This window comes from Mobula birostris, chromosome 11 (assembly GCF_030028105.1).
Source record: "Mobula birostris isolate sMobBir1 chromosome 11, sMobBir1.hap1, whole genome shotgun sequence".
Classification (NCBI taxonomy): domain Eukaryota; kingdom Metazoa; phylum Chordata; class Chondrichthyes; order Myliobatiformes; family Myliobatidae; genus Mobula; species Mobula birostris.
This window is the reverse complement of record NC_092380.1, coordinates 67632987-67655955: the sequence shown is the minus strand read 5'-3', so window position 1 is coordinate 67655955 and position 22969 is coordinate 67632987. Positions and strand designations below refer to the sequence as shown.

The 22969-nt window shown below is 42.6% G+C and overlaps 1 protein-coding gene across 1 annotated transcript in view; it reads left to right on the top strand.

The window, feature by feature from the left end:
- saxo4 (stabilizer of axonemal microtubules 4) overlaps nucleotides 1–22969 on the top strand; it is a 155971-nt gene that overhangs the window by 69944 nt on the left and 63058 nt on the right. The window contains exon 12 of the mRNA XM_072273144.1: nucleotides 16713–16793. Within this exon, the coding sequence (XP_072129245.1) occupies nucleotides 16713–16791 (79 nt within the window). The 3' untranslated portion in view covers nucleotides 16792–16793. The remainder of the gene's footprint in view (nucleotides 1–16712; nucleotides 16794–22969) is intronic.

Sequence of the window (22969 nt, the reverse complement as noted above, 5' to 3'; positions counted from 1 at the left end):
AATCACACAACTTTGAAGTAAGTTTACATAAGATGAGGCCTAAATCCACTGGTGTCAGGCATAATTTCAGTGACTAGCTGCTGTGATGCCTCAGAACAAGGAAACCTAACTAATTGAAGATAACACCACACACGTTTCTTCCAACTGAAAAGTTCTTATGTTTAAATAAATTGCCTTTGAATCTCTTTTTTTCCAATTGTGTGGGCCTTAACAGACAACCAAATCTCCCATTAGTTTTGTACTCATAGAACACAGAACCTGGAATAGTATGGCACAGGGGCAGGCCCACACAGTCTGTGCTGATCATGATACCAATTTAAACTAATCCCATCTCTCTGCAAATTCCCTGCCTGTTCATATGCCTGTCTAAATGCCTCTTAAACATTGCTATCTGCTTCTACCACTTCCCCTGGCAGCACATTCCAGGCAACTACCACTCTCTATTTAAAAAAATTGCACACAGATCATCTTCAAACTTTCCCCCTGTTGCCTTAACCCCAGCATTTGACATTTCCTCCTTGGAAAAAAGATTCTGGCTATCTGTGCCTATCATGCTGGCTGGTGGCGCAGTGACATCAGCGCCGGACTCCGGAGCGAAGGTTCCCGAGTTCGAATCCAGTCGGGCCGCTCCCGGGCACACTTTCCATTCGTGCCGAGTTAAGTGTCGAGCTTGCAACTCATAAAAAAAAACTGCGCTGTGAGAAGGATGTGGGGGACCACTGATAGAATCTTTCCTCCAAGACAACCACTTGAAAAAGTGGTCACCGAGGCTTTGGCGGAGTATGACGCACAAAAAAAAATGCCCATCATAAATTTCTAAACTTTCATCAGGTCATTCCTCAGCCTCCAAAGCTCCAGAGAAAACAATTAATGTTTATCCAAACTCTCCTTACACATGCAACCACCTGGTGAACCTCACTTACACCTTCTCCAAAGCCTCCATATTCTTCCTGTATTGCAGTGACCAGAACTGCACATAGTTCTCCAGATGTGGTCTAACTTTTACTCTTATTAGGTGATTGTGATCTTTTGTGTGCTTACTGTATCTGATTGTTGGTAATGTGTGATTGGACCTTGACCCTGTAGTAACACTGTCTTGTTTGGCTGTATTCATGACTATACATGTATGGTTCAATGACAATTATACTTGAATTGATTAAATTTTTATACAGCTACGACATGCTTTGGCAATTTTTATACTCATTGCCCTGACTGATAATCAGCCAATAGTCGTAAGCCTTGTTTACCATCTTAGCTGCTTGTGTTGTCAGGGAGCAATGGATTTGCACCCAAGATCCCTCTGTACATCAGTGCAATAGGGTCCTGCCATTTACTTTTGTCTTGCTTCAAGTTATCCCTGGTGGTTCCTCACGTCAGTGGAGATAAGGAAGTCAATCCATAAGTCTCTGAACACAAATAGATCTCAACCCAATTCCCAAACCTCAAAGTATGTGGCAAGCTCACATTTTGATTCTTATGTTCACTTTACATAATTGAAATGTGATATTTTACATAAAGATATTAACTGTATATGACTCAGCTGCAGAGCATGATCCAGGCAAGAAGTGGGCCACCCTTCAAGGATAGGGATAACAGAAAGTGAGGGTCTAGGAAATTCTACTCACCGTCCTAACGGGTTGGGCTCAAAATTGACACATAACAATTGCTCACTTTGTCAAATATTTATCAAATTATCTGACTATATTCCATGACTGCCTTCTGTGTGAACTAGTAACATAGAAGATATAGAACATAGAACATGGAACATAGAACATAGAAATCTACAGCACATTACAGGCCTTTCAGCCCACAATGTTGTGCCGACCATGTAACCTATTCTAGAAACTGCCTAGAATTTCCCTAGCGCATATCTGTGCACGCTGGTTACCTATCTACAGGAAAGATATCAATAGGGTTGAAAGAGAACAGAGAAAATTTATGTTGCCGGGATTTGATGACCTGAGTTATAGGGAAACCTTGACTATGTTAGCACATTATTCCCAGCAGTGTGAGAAAATGGGGGGAAGCTTGAGAAGTATAGAAAATTATAAGGGGTATAGGTAGAGTAAATGCAAGCAGGCATTTTCCACTGAGGTTGGGTGAGACAAAACTAGAAGCCATAGTTTAAGACCATAAGACCATAAAACATAGGAACAGAATTAGGTCATTTGGCCCATTGAGTCTGCTCTGCTATTCCATCATGGCTGATCTATTATCTTTCTCAACCCTATTCTCCTGCCTTCTGCCCGTAACCTTTCATGCCCTGACAAATCAAAAACCTATCAACATTCCCTTTAAATGTATCTAATGACTTGGCCTCCACAGTCATCTGTGGTGACGAATTTCACAGATTCACCACCCTCTGACTAAAGAAATTCCTTCTCATCTCTGTTCTAAATGGATGTCGCTCTGTTCTGAAGTTGTGTCCTCTGGTCCCAGACAAAACCATTGTAAGAAACATCCTCTTCGCATCCATGCTCTCCAGCATTTCAATATTCAATAGGTTTCAAAGAGATCCCCCCTCATTCTTCTAAACTCCAATGAGTACAGGCCCAGAGCTGTCATACCACCCTCTGCAACTGGATCCTTGACTTCCTCATCAGAAGATCTCAGTCTGTGTAGATCAAAAATAACATCTCACTGACAACCAACACTGGTGCACCTCAAGGATGCATGTTTAGTCCATTACTATACTCTCTCTACACCCACAATTGTGTGACTAGGACAGCTCAAGTGCCATCTATAAATTTGCTGATGGCACATCTATTGTTGGCAGAATTTCAGATGGTGATGAGGAGGTGTTCAGGAGGGAGATAGATCAACTGGTTTAATGGTGTCATAGCAACAATCTTGTACTCAACGTCAGTAAGGCCGAGCAGCTGATTATGGACCAGGAAGGAGAAGTTGAGAGAACACACACCAGTCCTCATTGAGGGATCAGAAGTGGAAAAGGTGAACAGTTTCAAGTTCCTTGGTGTCGACATCTCAGAAGAACTACCCTGGGCCCAACATATTGATGCAATTACAAAGAAGGCATGGCAGTGCCTACATTTCATTAGGAGTTTGAGGAGAATTGGAATGTCACCAAAGACACTTGCAAGTTTCTATAGATGTACCTTGGAGAGGTACATCTATAGTGTGGTTTCAGAGAGGTACATCTCAGTGCAGTTTCAGGTCAGAACGCTCCACAATCGACATGATCTTCTCCCTTTGACAGCTACAAGAGAAATGCAGAGAGCAAAGACAACCACTCTACGTCGCTTTCATTGACCTCACGAAGGCCTTCGAACTTGTGAGCAGAGATGGCCTGTACAAGATCCTCACCAGGATTGGTTGTCCCCCGAGGCTCCTCAGGATAGCTCAGTCATTCCACACAGACATGAAGGACATCGTTCAGTTCGATGGCTCTTCTTCGGATGCCTTCAACATCCGCAGCGGTGTGAAGCAGGGCTGTGTACTTGCCCCTACCCTGTTTGGCATCTTCTTCGCAGTCATGCTGAAGCACGCCTTTGGAACATCAACTGATGGTGTCTACCTCCACACCAGATCGGACGGGAGGCTGTTCAGTCTGTCCCGGCTGAAGGCAAAAACCAAGGTTCGTGAAGTACTCATCAGAGACATGTTGTTTGCAGACGACGTGGCACTGGCAACGCACTTTGAAGAGCAACTGCAACGCCTTACGGACAGCTTCTCAAGAGCCTGCCAGGACCTCAGCTTGACCATCAGCCTGAAGAAAACCAACGTGTTGGGCCAAGGTGTTGAGCACTCCCCCTGCCATTACCATCAACAACTACGAGCTGGAGGTAGTTCACAAGTTTACATACCTTGGCTCCGCCATCACGGACAGCCTCTCCCTAGACCCCGAGGTCAACAGATGGATCAGACGAGCAGCCTCAACATTCACCAGGCTGACAAAGAGAGTCTGGGAGAACAGAAAGCTGATGATGCACACCAAAGTTGCAGTCTACAGGGCCTGCGTCCTCAGCACACTGCTTTACGGCAGCGAGACCTGGAGCCTCTACTACAGACAAGAGCGGTGTCTCAACGCCTTCCACCTTCACAGCCTGAGACGCATCCTGGACATCATGTGGACTGACTGAGTCACCAACAATGAGGTCCTGGCCAACTCCCAGATATCCAGCCTCTTCACCCTGCTCCAAGAACGCCGTCTCCGCTGGCTGGGCCATGTACACCGCGTGCCAGATGGAAGGATCCCGAAAGACCTGCTGTACGGGTAACTGGCCTCCGGCAAGAGAGCACAAGGGCAACCCCATCTTCATTTCAAAGACATTTGCAAGAGAGACATGAAGTCACTGAAAATGAACGTCAAGAGGTGGGAGGACATCGCAAGCGATCACTCTCACTGGAGGCTGGAACTACACAGAGGTCGAAAAAGAGGAGAAGGGAAGCTGAGGCTTGCTGCTGAAGTAAAGCACACTTGTTGGAAAAACAGCACCAAAGCAACACCGGAGGACAGCGCCTTCAAGTGCAGTCACTGCAGCCGAGACTGTCACTCCCGTGTGGGCCTCTACAGCCACAACAGATGCTGCTCTAACACAGACTGAAGCAAGACTTTCCAGGCGCAGATCCATGGTCTTGCAAGACTAACTCATACCACCACCACTTTGGAGAGTATTCTAACTGGTTGCATCACCATATGATGTGGTGAGGCCACTGCACAGGATGAGAAATAGCTGCAGAAAGTTGTGAACTCAGCCAACTCGATCATGGACACTAGATTCCCCAGCACCCAGGACACTCAAAAGGCAATGTGTTTGTGGTAAACTATATTTATATGTTGTAACTGGGTTACCTGTCTGAACACGCCCCTCTGCTGACTGCCCCTGTGGCTCCTCCCACAGACCCCTGAATAAAGGTGATTTCGCCCTGTTCCTCCCCCTCAGTCCAGGGGCAGACACGCAACATGCTGGAAGTCATATTTTACTGTGAACAAAAGCCTTTCAGTATTTACCCTACTTCAGTCTTTTGGAATAATTGAAGGTGCTTCAGTGTCAAAAAGGCAGCACTTATCATTCAGGACCCCATCACCCGGGACATGCCCTCTTCTCATTGCTATCATCAAGGATGAGCTACAGGATCCTGAAGACATATACTCAATGTTTCAGGAACAGCTTCTCCTCCTCTGCCATCAGATTTCTGAATGGACAATGAACCAATGAACACTAACTCAGTACTTTTCCTCTCTTTTTGCACTATTTATTTAATTTAATTTTCTTTCTTTATATACATTTCTTATTGTAATTAATGGTTTTTATTATTACATATTGCAGTATACTGTTTATGTTAAACAACAAATTTCATGACTTATGCCCGTGATATTAAACCTGATTCTGATTCTTAAACACAAAATACTCTGCAGATGCTGGGCTCAAAGCAACACACACAACACGCTGGAAGAACTCAGCAGATCGGACAGCATCTGTGGAAACGATCAGTCAACGTTTCGGGCCGAGACCCTTTGTCAGGACTAAAGAGGGAGGGGGCAGGGGCCCTATAAAGAAAGTGGGGGGAGGGTGGGAAGGAGAAGGCTGATTCTGATTCTGAATGCTCCTCATATGTTACACCTTGACCAATGCCTTATAAAGCCTCAGAATTATATCCATACTTTTATATATTAGTCCTCTTGAAAAGAAGCAGTCCCAACATCAACCTCTGCGGAACACAACTAGTCACCGGCAGCCAACCAGAGCAGTTCGCCTTTAGTCCCACTCTTTGCCTCTTGCTAGACAGCCAATCTTATGTTCATGCTTACATCTTTCATGTAATACCATGCAATCTTAACTTATTAAGCAGCCTCATGTGTGGTGCCTCATCAAAAGTCTTCTGAAAATCCAAGTAAACAATATTCACTGACTCTCTCGTCTATCCTGCTTGTTATTATATGAAATAATTCCAACAGATTAGTCAGGCAAGATTTCCCCTGAGGAAACAAGGCTGACTTTGGCTATTTTTCAAGTGCCTTAAAGTACCCCGAAACCTCATCCTTAATAATGGACTCCAGCCACTGGAGTCAGCTAACTGGCCTGTAATTTCCTGTTTTTCTGCCTCCCTCCCTTCTTAAGGAGTGCAGTGACCTTTGTAATTTTCTAGTCCTCTGGAACCAATCTTAAATCAAGTAATTCTTGAAAAATCACTATTAGTGCCTCTATAATCTCTTCACCTGCCTCTTTCAGAACGCTGGGTTGTAGTCCATCTGGTCCATGTAACCTGTCTACCTTCAGACTTTCAGCTTCCCAAACACTTCCTCCTTTATAATAGCAACTACACTCACTTCTGCCCCCTAACACTTAAAGGTGAAAGTTGACATATTGAAGGAAACCTGAGGGGAAACTCCTTCACTCAGCAGGTGACGTGACTGTGAAACAACAACCAGTGGAAGTGGTGCCGCCGTTCCATTGTGTTCCACTGCAACATTTAAGATAATTCTGGATAAGTACATGAATGGGAGGGGTTGGGAGGGGTTTGGAGGGCTATAGCCCAGATGCGGTTCAATAGACTAGGCAGAATGGACCAGATGGACCGAAGGGCCTGTTAAGGTGCTCTATGACTGTGTATTGATCAGTTTTGTTTCATAATTTGTATGAGAAATTATTAATATTTGAATTCATTTTCAAAAAGGATTTTCTTCAAAGAAAGAACCCATATACTCTAGGTAGCTTTCTTGACCCCACCATTGTATCTAAACGGTCAGTCTACGGGCTGATATGCAGTGCCAGTAGAGAATAAGCAGACCCATACTAAATGTTGGGATATTCCAAGGCATTGTTTTCAATTCTATCACAAGCTCTGACTCTGTTATTAACAATCGCCTAACAATTGTCCAAGCCTGCATCAGACTTTTATCCACCGTGATGTCACATTTGCACCTTATAATATTTTCAGGAGCATATTTGTGCCATTTCAAAGATCTCAAATTTCACCCATACAATGCCACCTGTTACCATTGCTGCCTCCATTATTATGTTGCTGCAACACTTTTTGATGCCATTTGATATTTCTGGACGTGAATGCAGAGCTGATGCAAAACTCTGCTGTCCATGTCTTGTTTGCTATTAGTCATGTGATAACATTCATTTTCAGTTGAGCAGTGTGTTAATTTTGAAGTTCATATACTTGTCTTAAAATTTCTCCATAACCTCGACCATTTCTCATTTTGTAACCCCTTCCAGCTGGCAGTCCTTCGGAGCCCTGTATATTCCTTTAACTTTGGCTTCCTGGTTTGCCCTAGTTTTAATCACTCCACTACTGACAGGTGGCCTTTAAAAGAATGACACTTAAATCTCTGCCCCTCTAACTATCTTTGCTCCTTTAAGACCTTCCCTGCAGCCTGTGTCTTGGATAATGTTTGTGTCCACCTTCATTAATATCTCCATACACGACTTAATGTCTAATTTTATTTGAGAAACCTTCTGTGGAAAGTCTTAGAACATTTTGTTAAAGATAAGACATAAACAAGTACAAACTATTTTTGTTAAAGAACAATAGTTATTCTGGTGTTATGCTTTGTAGTAAAATTAGAAGGATATATTTCCTTAAGTTACTGAGAGTTTATTAAGGATAATACCTGTCTCACAATAATGCCAAAAGAGATAATTAAAGTTCTTTCTGGTGTGTTAGACGGTGTGTTTTTTTTGTGTATTGTTGATTATTTATTCAAAACCAAGATGTTGTTGCCTTTACAAGACCAGTGTTGATTGCCTAAAAGTAATTGTTCTTGGTAATGCTGAGATTCTCTCTGCACCTTTTGTGTTAAACAAATCTATTATTGCTGCTGGGGCAGGTGTTCCAGGATTTGGACCCAGTGATAATGAAGAGATGGTAATATATTTCAAAAGCAACACACACAGAATGCTAGGGGATCTCTGCATGTCAGGCAGCATCTATGGAAATCAATAAACTGCTGATGTTTTGGGCCAAGTTCTCTCTCGGACCGGAAAGGAAGAGGGAAGACTCCAGAATAAAAAGATGGGCGGAGGAGAAGGAGGACAACTAGAAGGTGATAGGTGAAGCTAGGTGGATAGGAAGGGTAAAGGGCTAGAGAGGAAGGAATCTGATAGGAGACAAGAATGGACCATAGTAGAAAAGGAAGGAGAAATGGACCCAAAAGCAGATGAGAAGGGGTAAAAAGTCAGAGTGGGGAATAGAAGAGGAAGGGAGGGGGAGGGAAATGTTTTTTTTTAGCAGAAGGAGAAATCGATGTTCATACCATCAGGATGGAGGCTACCCAGATGGAATATAAGGTGTTGCTCCTCCACCCTGAGGATGGTATCATTGTGGCACAAGAGGAGGCCATGGACAATGCCGGATTGGGCATGGCAATTGCAATTAACATGTTTGGCCATCAGGAAGTTCTGCTTTTGGTGGATGGAGCAGAGGTCCTCAATGAAGTAGTCCCCCAGTTTTTGATGGGTCTTGCCAATGTAGAGCAGGCTGCATCGGGAGTACTGGACACAAAAGATAACCCCAGCAGGTTCGCAGGAGAAGTGTTGCCTCACCTGCAAGGACTGTTTGGGGCCCTGAATGCAGATGAGGGAGGAAGTGATTGGGTAGGTGTAGCACTTTGGTTGCTTACAGGGATAAGTGCCAGGAGGGAGATACGTGGCGAGGGATGCATGGACACAGGATTCATGGAGAGAGTGATCCCCTCGGGAAGTGGAGTGAGTGGTAGAGATATGTTTGGTGGTAGGATCCCTTTGGAGAAGTTGGAAGTTGTGGAGAATGATGTGTTGGATGCAGAAGCTGGCAGGTAAGGACAAGAGGAGCTCTATCACTGTTAAGCTGGGAGAAAGATGGGGTGAGTAAAGATATTCATGAAATGGAGGAGATGTGGGTGAGGACAGCATCAATGTTGGAGGAAGAGAAGCCCCCTTTTTTGAAGAAGGAGGACATCCCTGATGTTCTGGAAAGGAATGCCAATCCTAGGAACAAGAGTGGCAGAGACGAAGGAACTGAGAAAAGGGAATAGCATTTTTACAGAAGAGAGAGTGGGAAGAAGTATAATCAAGATAACCGTGGGAATTGGTAGGTTTATAAAAGATGTCAGTTGACAGTTTCTCTTCAGAAATAGACAAGGAGATTGAGATCATGACTGTGTCACCACCCACAAATCCAATCTGCTAATTAAATTTGCTGACAATACTGCATTGATTGACCTTATCTCTCATAATAACAAGGCAACCTACAAAGAGGAAGTCACCACTCTGACACAGTGGTATCAAGAGAACAACCTCTCCTTCAATGTCACAAAAACAAAGAAGTTGGTTGTGGACTACAGGAGGAATGGAGACAGGATAACACCAATTGACATCAATAGATCTGGGCTTGAGAGGGTGAACAGCTTTAAGTTCTTCTGCATACATATCACCGAGGATCTCACATGCTCTATACATACCAGCTGTGTGGTGAAATAAGCAGAAGAGCATCTCTTTCACCTCAGACATTTGAAGAAGTTTGGCATGAGTCCCCAAATCCTAAGGACTTTCTACAGGGACATAATTGAGAGCATCATAACTGGCTGCATCACTGCCTGGTATGGGAACTGTAATTCCCTCAATCGCAGGACTCTGTAGGGAATGGTTAGGACAGCCCAGCGCATCTGTAAATGTAAACTTCCCACTATTCAGGACATTTACAAAGACAGGTACAATATGTTGAAAAGGGCCTGATGCATCATTGGGGACCTGAGGCACCCCAACCATGAACTATTCCAGCTGCTACCATCCGGGAACGGAACCACAGCATTAAAACCAGGACCAACAGGCTCCAGGACAGCTTCTTCCACCAGAGCATCAGACTGATTAATTCACACTGATACAATTGCATTTCTATGCTATATTGACTGTCCTGTTGTACATACTATTTACTACTACTGCTTATTACAAATTACGATAAATTGCACAATGGACATTTAGATGGAGATGTAATGTAAATATTTTACTCCTCACGTATGTGAAGGGTGTAAGAGGAGGGAGGTGTCAGGAGTGGACCAAGTGAATTTAAGTGCAAGGTGAAAGTTGGAGAAATATGATGAAATTAATGAACTCAGCATGGGAACATCAAACAGCACCAGTGCCGTCGGTAATGTAGCTGAGGAAGAGTTGGGGAGCATTACCAGGGAATGTATGGAACATGGACTGTTCCATGTAGCAAACAAAAGGGCTGGCATAGCTGGTGCCAATGTGGGTACCCACTGAGTCTGGAGAAAGTGGAAAGAGCTGAAGAAAAATGTCTGGATGGTGTTTAACTTGTGGGAGAACTTACAGCTAGTAGTTCTTCTATCCTTGTCCTTCGAGATGATAGAGGCTGCAAGAATAGGATGTGCAGAAAGTGCCTTGGGTTCATCATGTACATGTAAGCATTGCTGTAGTAGTTGAAGAAGAGAATGTTTTTAAGGTGCTGGCCAAGCAGGCTACATTTTCCTAGGTGGTGTCTCAAACTGCTTAAGGTGCAGAGAAAGAGTATCCTAAGGCTGCATCATTGCTTGGTACGGAATGGACAAGAAGGCTCTACAATGGGTAGTCAAAACTGCTCAGTGCTATCAAGGACATATACATATATACAGAAAGGTGATGAAATCTTGAATGTTGAATCTTATTGGGACTGAAGAAATATTATCACACTCATGATTTGCCTCTTCAGTTAATGGAAAGATTTTGGGCAGTCATTAAGTTACTCACTTGCTACAGGATAGGCATCCCCTGATCTCCTCTTAAAGTCATGGCATTTATGCTGCTGCCCAGTTAAGTTCCATGTCAATGGTGTACCCTGGAAGGTTGAAGCTGAGACATACATGAGATGTTGGTAATGTCATTGAATGCTAAGGGGAGGTGGTTTAACTCTCGCTTGTCAGGAGAGGGCCTGGCTCATACATGATGTGTATAATTCTGGCCAGTAATCAGCTTATGCCTGAAAATTGTCCATGTCCTTAATGTGATAGCTATTGCCCATTGAAGTACAGAATGTTATGGATTTTAAAAGTTAATTTACTAATGACCTAGTATATTTCTTGGTGTCCAGTTTTGCTCAATTAGATCTGATCTGAATCTATCCTAGCACACATATTAATAATGTGACACAGCACAAAGAACAGTATTATCAGTGTGGCCCCATAAAATGAGTGTATGAAGATTTCCAAAATACTTTAATTTTGTATCCTCCTAATGCCGGGTCAGTAAATGCAAATGTATGTTATGACCATACAGATTACTAAGGTTCAATAAGTTAGTAAGTCAGTCAGTCTTAGCTGGACATTGAGATGTTATAATTGTCTGATGTTGAAAGGGCCAGTGAAATGAACCCTGAGCTCCGTTTTTGCTTCTTATTGGTGTCCTTTGGCTCATATTGTCAAGTGGACATGAATAAGCCTCTAGTTTGGCAGCGCTAGGAGAGGCTACAGCTTCATTCTTCAGCACTCATCGCTTGGATTCACTTCTTATATATAAGATAAGATAAGATAGACTTGATTTATCCTGTTAGGAAGTTATTGTTGCAAGGTTGCTCAGTCAGAAATATATACTTTAAAATACACTATGTAAGTATTGAGGTATGAAAAGAATACAAAATGTGCATTAAAACGTAATCGTGCAAAATACAGATGTGCAATGAAATCATATACACTTAAGAAGGAGGAGTTGTAGAGTCTTATAGCCACAGGGAGAAAGGATCTCCTGTGGCGTTCAGTGGTGCGCCTCAGTCTGTTACTGAAGGTGCTCCTCTGTTTGTCCAGTATGTCATGGAGGGCTGAGAGGGATTGACCGTAATGCTCTGTAGCTTCTGCAGCATCCACTTCTTAGACACAAACATCAGGGAATCCAGTTCCACCCCCAGAACAGAACCAGTCTTCCTGATGAGCTTATCGATCTTCTTGGAGTCAACTGCTCTCACCCTTCTGCCCCAGCAGACAACAGTGTAGAATAGAGTTCTGGCCACCACTGAGTCATGGAACAACTGCAGATGTTGAATGACTGGAGCCATCTCAGGAACTACAGTCGGCTCTGTCCCTTCTTGTACAGAGACCCTGTATTTTCAGTCCAGCAACACACATCAAAGTTGCTGGTGAACGCAGCAGGCCAGGCAGCATCTGTAGGAAGAGGTGCAGTCGACGTTTCAAGCCGAGACTCTTCGTCAGGACTAACTGAAGGAAGAGTGAGTAAGGGATTTGAAAGTTGGAGGGGGAGGGGGAGATCCAAAATGATAGGAGAAGACAGGAGGGGGAGGGATAGAGCCAAGAGCTGGACAGGTGATAGGCAAAAGGGGATACGAGAGGATCATGGGACAGGAGGTCCGGGAAGAAAGACAAGGGGGGGGGGACCCAGAGGATGGGCAAGAGGTATATTCAGAGGGACAGAGGGAGAAAAAGGAGAGTGAGAGAAAGAATGTGTGCATAAAAATAAGTAACAGATGGGGTACGAGGGGGAGGTGGGGCCTTAACGGAAGTTAGAGAAGTCGATGTTCATACCATCAGGTTGGAGGCTACCCAGACGGAATATAAAGTGTTGTTCCTCCAACCTGAGTGTGGCTTCATCTTTACAGTAGAGGAGGCCGTGGATAGACATGTCAGAATGGGAATGGGATGTGGAATTAAAATGTGTGGCCACTGGGAGATCCTGCTTTCTCTGGCGGACAGAGCGTAGATGTTCAGCAAAGCGGTCTCCCAGTCTGCGTCGGGTCTCGCCAATATATAAAAGGCCACATCGGGAGCACCGGACGCAGTATATCACCCCAGTCGACTCACAAGTGAAGTGTTGCCTCACCTGGAAGGACTGTTTGGGGCCCTGAATGGTGGTAAGGGAGGAAGTGTAAGGGCATGTGTAGCAGTTGTTCTGCTTACATGGATAAGTGCCAGGAGGGAGATTAGTGGGGAGGGATGGGGGGGACGAATGGACAAGGGAGTTGCGTAGGGAGCGATCCCTGCGGAATGCAGAGAGAGGGGGGGAGGGAAAGATGTGCTTAGTGGTGGGATCCCGTTGGAGGTGGTGGAAGTTACGGAGAATAATATGTTGGACCCGGAGGCTGGTGGGGTGGTAGGTGAGGACCAGGGGAACCCTATTCCTAGTGGGGTGGCGGGAGGATGGAGTGAGAGCAGATGTACCTGAAATGGGAGAGATGCGTTTAAGAGCAGAGTTGATAGTGGAGGAAAGGAAGCCCCTTTCTTTAAAAAAGGAAGACATCTCCCTCGTCCTAGAATGAAAAGCCTCATCCTGAGAGCAGATGCGGCGGAGATGGAGGAATTGCGAGAAGGGGATGGCGTTTTTGCAAGAGACAGGGTGAGAAGAGGAATAGTCCAGATAGCTGTGAGAGTCAGTAGGCTTATAGTAGACATCAGTGGATAAGCTGTTTCCAGAGACAGAGACAGAAACAGAAAGATCTAGAAAGGGGAGGGAGGTGTCGGAAATGGACCAGGTAAACTTGAGGGCAGGGTGAAAGTTGGAGCAAACTTTGCCTGAAACGTCGACTGCACCTCTTCCTACAGATGCTGCCTGGCCTGCTGCGTTCACCAGCAACTTTGATGTGTGTTGCTTGAATTTCCAGCATCTGCAGAATTCCTGTTTGTGTTTATTTTCAGTCCAGTCCAGTTTATTGTCAACGTGAGTTCTCAGGTATTTGTAGTCCCAAATGACTTCCACATCCATTGCCTTGATGGAGATGGGAATGCAGGGTGTTTTCACCTTCCTGAAGTCCACCACCAACTCCTTTGTCTTAGTGATTTGAGCTGCTGGTGATTCAGCCCACACCACACCACAAAATTGTCCACCACTCCTCTGTACTCAGCCTCTTGAGCCCGGCTGATACAGCCCACAACTGCCGAATCGCCAGAATCTTCAGCAGGTGGCAAGACTCCGAGTTGTAACTGAATTCCAAGGTGTAGACAGTGAACAAGAAGGGGGGCAGGACAGTCTCCTGAGGTGCCACTGTGCTGCTAACCATAGTGTCTGACATATAGATACTGTGTAATATATAGTATACAATACTGTGAAATATATATTTTTCACCCTAAACTCAGGCTAAGAGTGGTTGCTAATGTTCTGAGAGTGGTGTCCCAGCCTGAATCACTACCTGAGGATAATAAATGAACAATCATTTACACAAAACATCATTAATAGCCAGATGTCTCCTCAATGGAATAAAAGGTTCTTCTTCAGTAGGCCTATTGTTTAAACAAATACTTTTGATTTACTTGAGCTGTGTTCTCTTTCCTGGTATAATATATTGGTGGCATGAAAATTGTTGAAGAATAATACTGCAGTGGGAAAACTGATGCAGTAATAGAGCCCTCAGCATCGCCCTTGCCTCATTTTATTTTCTTGCCAGGGCAATAAAACTTTAGAACCCACTGAAGCATTACATAGAAAGAAATCCTTATTCTAAATAGAAAATATTTCCATGATAATGCAAATATACAGCAAACAGCTATGGCATATAGAAACAACTACTTACATAGAGCCTCAGTTTCAGGAGCTCAGTTTTAATTATGCACTTGTTCAGTTTTGCTATACACAAAGAGGCCACTTTATTATTAGGTTCCTTCTTTACCTAATAAAGTGACCATTGAGTGTATGTTTGTGGTCTTCTGTTGCTGTATCCCATTCAGTTCACGATTTGACATTGTGCATTCAACATGTGTTTATTTGAGTTACTGTGACCTTCCTATTAGCTTGAACCAGTCTGGCCATTCTCCTCTGACCTCTCTCATTAACAAGATGTTTTTACTCTCAGCACTGCTGCTCACTGGATGTTTTTTTTTGTTTCTCGCACCATTCACCGTAAAATCTAGAGACTGTTGTGCATGAAAATCCCAGGAAATCAGCATTTTTTGAGATACTCAAACCACCCCATCTGGCACTAACAATTATACCACAATTAAGGTCACTTAGATCACATATCTTCCCCATTTTGGTCTGAACAACACTGAACCTCTTAACTATGTGACGTGCTTTTAAACATTGAGTTGCTGTCATATGATTGGCTGACTAGATATTTGCATATATAAACAGGTGTATAAGTGTACCTAATAAAGTGGCCACTGAGTGTATATCAGTTGTGAACAACCAATTCAGGTTAAGTGCTTTCAAGAAAGTTGTGTTCTCATTATCTCATAGTGCTTAGCTCATAGTGTTTCCCTTTTTTATGTGCAGGTGAAAACTGGGCCAATGCATTAACAAAATGCTTGGCTGTAGTTATATTGAGCTCCTCTGATTGGCATATTTTTCCAATATTTACGCAGGGTTTAATAATGGAATTTGTTAAGGCCTTTAAAAGCAAGTAGTCTTTAAGGTCCAGTAATTGTTAGTAAGTATGCACTGCAATGCAGTCAGTTTAACAGGTGTTCATTTTTATGTTGACTGACTGTAGTCATACTTTTTTGAAAGGAAGATATCTGTAGTTGTTGCAAGTCAATGATCTCAGTCCCAAGACATCAAAGCAGGAGTTTCGAGGGCAGTGTCCTTGGCCCAATAATGTTCACCTGTTTCATTGATGATCTTTGCTACATTGTAATCAGATCAAGGATTATAATGCTGATTTTTAAGTTGCTCAAACTCATTTGTAGCTGTTCAGAAAATTTCCTTTGTGTACCTGTAATACGTTCCAGATAACATTCAGGTGTTAAGTGGCAATTATAATACACATTGCGCAGATGCCCAACATTGCTATCTCCAAAAGAAGATTCTAACCACTTACAGCCTAATAAAGTAAAGGCATCCGTTAGTCTTGCGAGATCATGGATCTGCGCCTGGAAAGTCTTCACTCTCCAGGGCGCAGGCCTGGGCAAGGTTGTATGGAAGACCAGCAGTTGCCCATGCTGCGAGTCTCCCCTCTCCACGACACCAATGTTGTCCAAGGGAAGGGCATTAGGACTCATACAGCTTGGCACCAGTGCCGTCGCAGAGCAATGTGTGATTAAGTGCCTTGCTCAAGGACACAACAAGTTCCCTCGGCTGAGGCTCGAACTCACGACCTTCAGGTCGCTAGTGCAATGCCTTAACCACTTGGCCACATGCCCACACACAGCCTAATAAATAACATTAATAATCATCAACATCCTGGGAGTCATTATTGAACAAAAACTCAACCGAAATGACCACATAAACTTTGTAGCTGCAAGAGCATTTTGAGTTGTTGTATCTTATGCCAAGTAGCTCACCCCTGAACTCATCAAAGCCATTCCACCATCAAGTCAGGAGCGTGAGGAGGTAATCTACGCATTCAGTTGAGTGGTGGTCAAAACATTCACTGATGGTCAAACACTCAGTGGTGGTCGGAAGTTCAATACCATACAGGACAAGGCAACCAGCTTGATTGGCACTCCATCAAATAACACTAAATTCACTTATGCTCACTATCACCTCAACGAAGGATAGCAGGGACAATGTACTTGCAGACACATTGTCAGAATTAGCTGCCACTGACTTGAATGTAGAACATGTTTCCTCATTGTAACTGGGTCTAACCTCTTCCTGCCCATCACTGTGGAAGGGCCCTCAACAGAAATTAGTAGTGATTCAAGAAATCAGTTCAATACCATATTCTCCAGGGCTTAAATGTATTTTTAACTAACAATTGTTCCTTGTGAAATAATTGTGTATAGAAAGTGTGTATAATAGAACACTTCAAATTAACAATGGGATAATAGACTACAATCTGCCTCTTCATAAAATAATAGTCATGGACCTCCTGTTTTCTTTTTATGACAGAACAATAAGGTCTGTTGATGAACATCACGATGATCACACACATGACCATAAACAGCGTCCGCCTGGTTTGACCTTCTGACAGTAAGTACTGGTCTCTGCACAGGGTGAAGCATTCCACTGGGGATCAGTAAACTCAAAAGTGCACTGCATTTAACTAAGTTACCAATCTTAATTCAGTTATTTTTTCAGATTAGTTAAAATGCAGAGAATGGCTACCATAGAACAAATTCCGATTAACTGATATGCTACTTATTAAAACGATCTTCATTGTACAACTGAATCTTAGAAATTTATTCAGAAGGTAAATGAAGAAAAGTTGACAATGGAAGTAAACTCCAGACTAGAACATAAATTAGTAGTTTCGAAAGTTAATACATGGCATAATGAGAAACTGGAAAGCAGCCAAAGAATCTAATTGGAATGTTAGATAAATTGCACATTAAAGTAATAGATACTTTGTTATATTAAGCAGACTGGAATGTTATCAAAATGTTAGTAATGTTAGTATGTTTTAGATATAGAAGAACAAAATACTTAACACCTTGGCCAAGGGTCTTGTAGAGTGATAATATGACAAACAATATATTTTTTTTCTTTTGACTTTATATTCTTTAAAAGCTTGAGTTGAGAATTAAGATCGTGAGCTATCTGCTTACGTGTGGGAGGGGGGAGGGGGTATTGGAGTTCTAACATTTTTCTTTCATTCATTTCTTCTGTTTTGTGGATGTCTGTGAAGAGTAATAATTTCAGGTTGTATGCTATATACATTCTCTAATATTGAATGGAACCACTGAATCACTGAACTGTCTCCTGTAGCATAAAGCAATGTCCCAGTGTGCTGACAGAAGTCCTGCAACAAGTTTAAAAGAACAATTGTTTCTTCGTCCTAATGCAAACAAAGAAATTTTATTTCATATAAAACTGTCAGGCAGACAGTCGATATTCTGGTCATATGAAGGAAACAGTGGAGAGGTAGAGCTGGATGCCAACAACGTATACTTGGAGATTAACCTCTGCACAATTATTTTTCCGAGAGATAAAATTCTGTATCAGAGATGGGTCAAAGGGTAGATCAAAATGAACTCCCAAGGATTTGTGCATGTGTGAAAAAGTTCAGAATGAGCTGGAGATCAAATGCCCATACATCTAGCCTTCGGCTCCATGGCTGAGCTCACACTTGGATCCTGAAGAGTGGCCTAATATACTTTACTGCTGGATGCCCAGTAGTATGCAGAGAAGGACTGGTGTATAGACATAACTAACAATGTGGAGAAAGGAAAGTGGAGATTATTTTTCTTTATTTTAATAGTTTTAACTATCATTTAATATTTTCAAATGTAGTTGCATTTTAATTCTATCTTCTTTAAAAATTACATTGATTACATTGACATTTGAAAACATTTCCTAACCTTTTGACAACAGTAAGTTGCAAAATGCAATCAGGATATTCTAAACACAAACAAGAGAAAATCTACAGATGCTGGAAATCCAAGCAACACACACAAAATGCTGGATGAACTTAGAAGGCCACGCAGCTTCTATGGAAAAGAGAACAGTCGATGCTTCAGGCCATAATCCTTCAGCAGGGTGGGTGAAAAATAGATGAGGAGTAGATTTACAAGGGGAGAGAGAAACGTAAGGTGATAGGTGAAACCAGGAGGGGGAGGAATGAAATTAAAAAGCTGGGAAGGTGATTGGTGAAGGGGATATCTTGTAGGCCTGGAGAAGGGGGAATCGAATAGAAGAGGATAGAAGGCCATGGAAGAAAGAAAAGGGGGGAGGAGCACCAGAGGGAGGCGATGGGCAGATAAGGCGATAAGGTGAGAGAGGGAAAAAGGGATGGGAATGGTGAAGGGGTGGGGGGGCATTACCGGAAGTTTGTGAAATTGATGTTCTAAGGGTTTCTTTTATATTTATAAAATATACTTTATTCATGATAAAAATTTATGCAAAGGAAGATACAGTGCAAAAATCACTTCTGCATTATTGGTCTTTATATTCAGTACTGTAAACTCTTTTTTAAAACTGAAAGATATCACAGATGAAGACTGGAGTAGAATAGGAAAAAATGGGCCTTGCCTGCATCAAATATAGCATCTCTGAGAATATATCACATCTGATAAGTTCTTCCCAGTTATTGACAGAGAATGCCATGTCCACAGGTCCAATTTTTGCTTTACTTTCCGAGTCCACTCCAGCCAATTCTTGTTACCTGCCTCAGCCCTCTCCACTAGATCCTCAGCACCCACAGGTAGTCGGACCTGACAGTGAAGGGGACATTGGACTGGTTAAGCCTGCTACCGAGGAGCATGGCCTTGCTCTTCCAGTGGTTGATTCTTGTCTCCAGTCCCAGTTCAAACTCATCACAGATGCTGATTGTTCTGTGAACTGATCATACATTGTGCAAAAGACAATGACATCATTCATGTACAGAGGAAATTTGACTTGGGTGCTCCACTGCCAGGCAATGTCACCTTTCTTATGCTCTCATCCCTTCTAATAGATTTGACAAAGGGCTCTATGCAGCACACAAACCAGAGAGGGAAGAGTGAATAACATTGCCTGACTTCAGATTTGAAGGGGAAATTTGCCTCCCACCCAATTATTTTGACCAGTCTGCAGATATCTGTATAGTGCAGTTGGATTCAAACTTGATTCCCTTCCCAAAACCCACTTAGGGAGAGTACATCTATCATGAATATGTGTGATATCCTGTCGAAGGCCTTCTGGTTCAAGCTTCTTGTCCTGTGCATAAGTGATGGTAATCCTGAATAGCATAAGGCTGTCAGAGATTTTCCTGCCTGATTCTGCGCAGGTCTGGTCTGGGTGGATAACCTGTCCCAGAGCAGACTTGACCCATTTGGCAATGGTCTTGGACAGGATCTTATTGACACATTCAACAGTGTAATGGTTCTCCAAGTCCTGATGTACTCTCTCCCTTTTTTGGTTTTTGATGAGAGTAATGATACCTTTCTCATGGAGTCTGATATATTGCCATCCAGAGGGTCCAGGCCCATCCAGTCCCACAGAGCCAAACACAATTCTGCCAGAAAGATGTTACTTCCGGGAACTTTATTTCTGCCAAATGAATGAATCGAGCTAGTTAGCTCCTATGTGGGGATTGAGGTTGTACCATCCAAGCTGAGAGCTAATGTGTTAGAGAAGCTACTGTGCATGTCATGGTCAAAATGATCAAAGCATTGGTTGGAAGCTTTGTCTGGTGGCCTGGGATAGATCAGAAGATCAAACAGCTTGCCTTGCAGCGTTTGGGATGTTAACACATCCAGAGGATGCCAAGGACAGGCCGTCCTCATCCTAGGAATGGCCTCAACTTCCCTGGCAGAAAATTCAGGTGGATTTTGCTGAAGCATTTATGCACACATGTTTCTTGTTAGTAGTAGATACAGCTACAAAGTGGCCAGAAGTGTTCCCAATAGCCTCCTCTGCAGCCTCACACACTGTTGATGTGTTGAGAAGCTTCTTCTCAAGGACTGGTGTTCCAGCACACTTAGTCAGTGACAATGGACCATCGTTTGTTGCAGAGCAGTTTTAATCATTCTGAAAATGAATGGAATAAGTCATATTACATCTGGACCATAACACCCAGCTACAAATGGCTTGGTGGAAAGGTTTGTCCAGAGTCTAAAGAATGCACTGAGAGCAACGTCAGCAGAACATACTGCACTGACACTGAATCTGAACCTCGCCAATTTCCTCCTTGCCTATCGCAATACATCACACTCCATACTAGCTATGCTGTTGCTGGGTTATCCCTTGCCCTCAAGCTTGGATCTGCTCAGACTTAATCTCTGAAGGAATATGCAGGACAAACAGCCAAAATAAAATTGAGGGTTCCTCAAACAAGGAGGTTCCATGTCTTACTCCTTGTCAAGCAATCTTGGCAAGGGACTACAGAGGTGATCAAAAGTGGGTACTTGGAAAGATTAAGGACAGAACTGGACCATTCACTAACACAGAGGAGATTGTGTCTGCTATCATCTGGAGACAACACATCAATCAGTTGAGGAGAGCAGAGTCAATTGTTAGAGAAGAAAGGTGTCCAGAGCTGTCAGAATCATTTCCTGCAGTTGCAGACTCAACTTCTACAACCACCATGGAATCTGAGATTGTTTTTCACAGCCATAAGTCACCCTGGCCAACCAGAATGAATCCCTAGTCAGGAAAGACGTTATACCATGAGTAAGAAATTCTCCACAGCGAGTAAATCTATAGGCCTGAAAGGGACAATTTAAAATTTACTATGCTGTGGATATCTATATAGTAGCGTATTATGTAAAATACCATGTGTCTATATGTGTGTGTTTGTGTGTGTGTGTGTGTGTGTGTGTGTGTGTGTGTGTGTCTGTCTGTCTGTCTGTCTGTCTGTATGTAAGCTGAGATGCATTCTATATTGAGTTGGAGTTTATAGCTAAGCAATGTGGAGTGTAGTCTATTTAATATTTCAGTAATATTGTAAATATATTGTTTGATTAAGCTTGTTGTTTACTTAATTCATTATATGTAAAAATACTGAATGGGATACGTCACTACACCACCACTTCAGAAGAGTGCACCTCAGTAAAGTAAAAATGAAGAGTAGGCACCTTTTATCCTCAGGCTCCCGTGTTTTTCTTTTGATTAGTTTACGGAGTTACAAAACATTAACATTCACCTCTCTGAGGTCCTCCTTCACATCCATCTCCTTTGACTGCAGAAGAAGAAGTTGCTGTAAGTCTGTCTGGAGTTGGCTCAGTTCCCTCTGACTTGGTTTTGCTTTCAGAACACCTTTGAGGATGGCTTCAGTGATTCATAGCCTGAAGCCTACCTGTGTCTCTGAACTTGGTCTGTCTTAAGTTTGGAGGAATATTTATTTAACTTTCACTGTAAAGGTAGGTGCAGGAGGGTAATGCATTCCACATGATCTGATCTGTTGTATTGCAGAAGGATAATGTGTTCAGTTGCATGAAAGAACACAGAGGGTTATATAGAGCAATAATGGACTGGACTCATGATGTCATACAGAGCACTGGCTATTTTAATAATGTGAAAAGACCAATGGAAAGATTTTTGCGGAATGTTTTGAAAGAATGCTGTGTGAAAGGAAAGATTTCTATGGCTCTGGGAACAGACATCAATTTTGAAAACCATTAAAAGAAAGTTATATTCATAGTGAATAGTAAAAAGCAGAGAGGGTCCAGAACATGATCTATGTGGAATGATGACAACATTCAAGAAAGAGATCAACACTTGAAACAAATTTACCAATTTTACCCAAGTAAAGAATGAATGTTGAATAGCAACTACATATAGTCAGAATAGGAATCAGGATTAGAAGGCTGGGTAATGAATGGAGTAACGCATATAGCATAAGGAACACTCACAGGGGATATCTACGTATATAAGGAAGATGGAAAAGAGAAGACAAAGGGGGAAGGACCTAGTCTGCAAACACAACTTGAGAGGCAATTTCTGGTGGCTGTTGGAAATACACAGAGATATCATGGTGTTAGTTATTGGGTTGAATAGGTCTAGGTGATATCAGAATTCCAAGTTTCTGTTATGTGAGTCAGCTAGAAGGTTTTTAAAGTTCATCCATATGATACATTCAGTATTTTTAAAAAATTATGTTTAGGAATCTGGACAGCATTGTCAAGGCCAGTGTACATTACTAATAACCAATTCTACTTCAGAAGATGGCAGTGAGCTTTTCCTTGAACTATTGTATTCTTCTTAAAGAAGATGCTTGTAGAGTGCTATTGAGGAAGGCATTCCAGGATTGAAATCCAATAATGCTAAAGAAATGGTGATACATCTCCAAACCTAGATATTGTTCAAGTGGAAGGGGAAACCTCATGTGGCAGTCTTCATGTAGACCCGAAGTCCATATCATTCCTAACGGTATTGGTCAAGGGATTGGAAGGCACTGCTGGTGTATCCAGTATATGAATTACTGCAGCACATCCCGAGGTTGGTACAAATTGCAATGATTCAGTGGTGGAGGGAATAAATAGTTAGAGTAGCGCATAGTGTAAAAAATCAAATGCCTTCCATGTCAACTTTCCCGCCAAGTGGAGAGTATTTCATCAAAATTCTAACTTCATCCATTTAAATGGTAGAAAGGATTTGGGAGTCAGAAAGTACTTTAGTGTTTACTGTATATGGCTGGTAGAGTTGAGTTGCTGATCAATCATAATGTCCAGGATGTTGGTTATAGTAAAAATAATGAAAAACACCAATGTTTTTGCAGACTAATAATA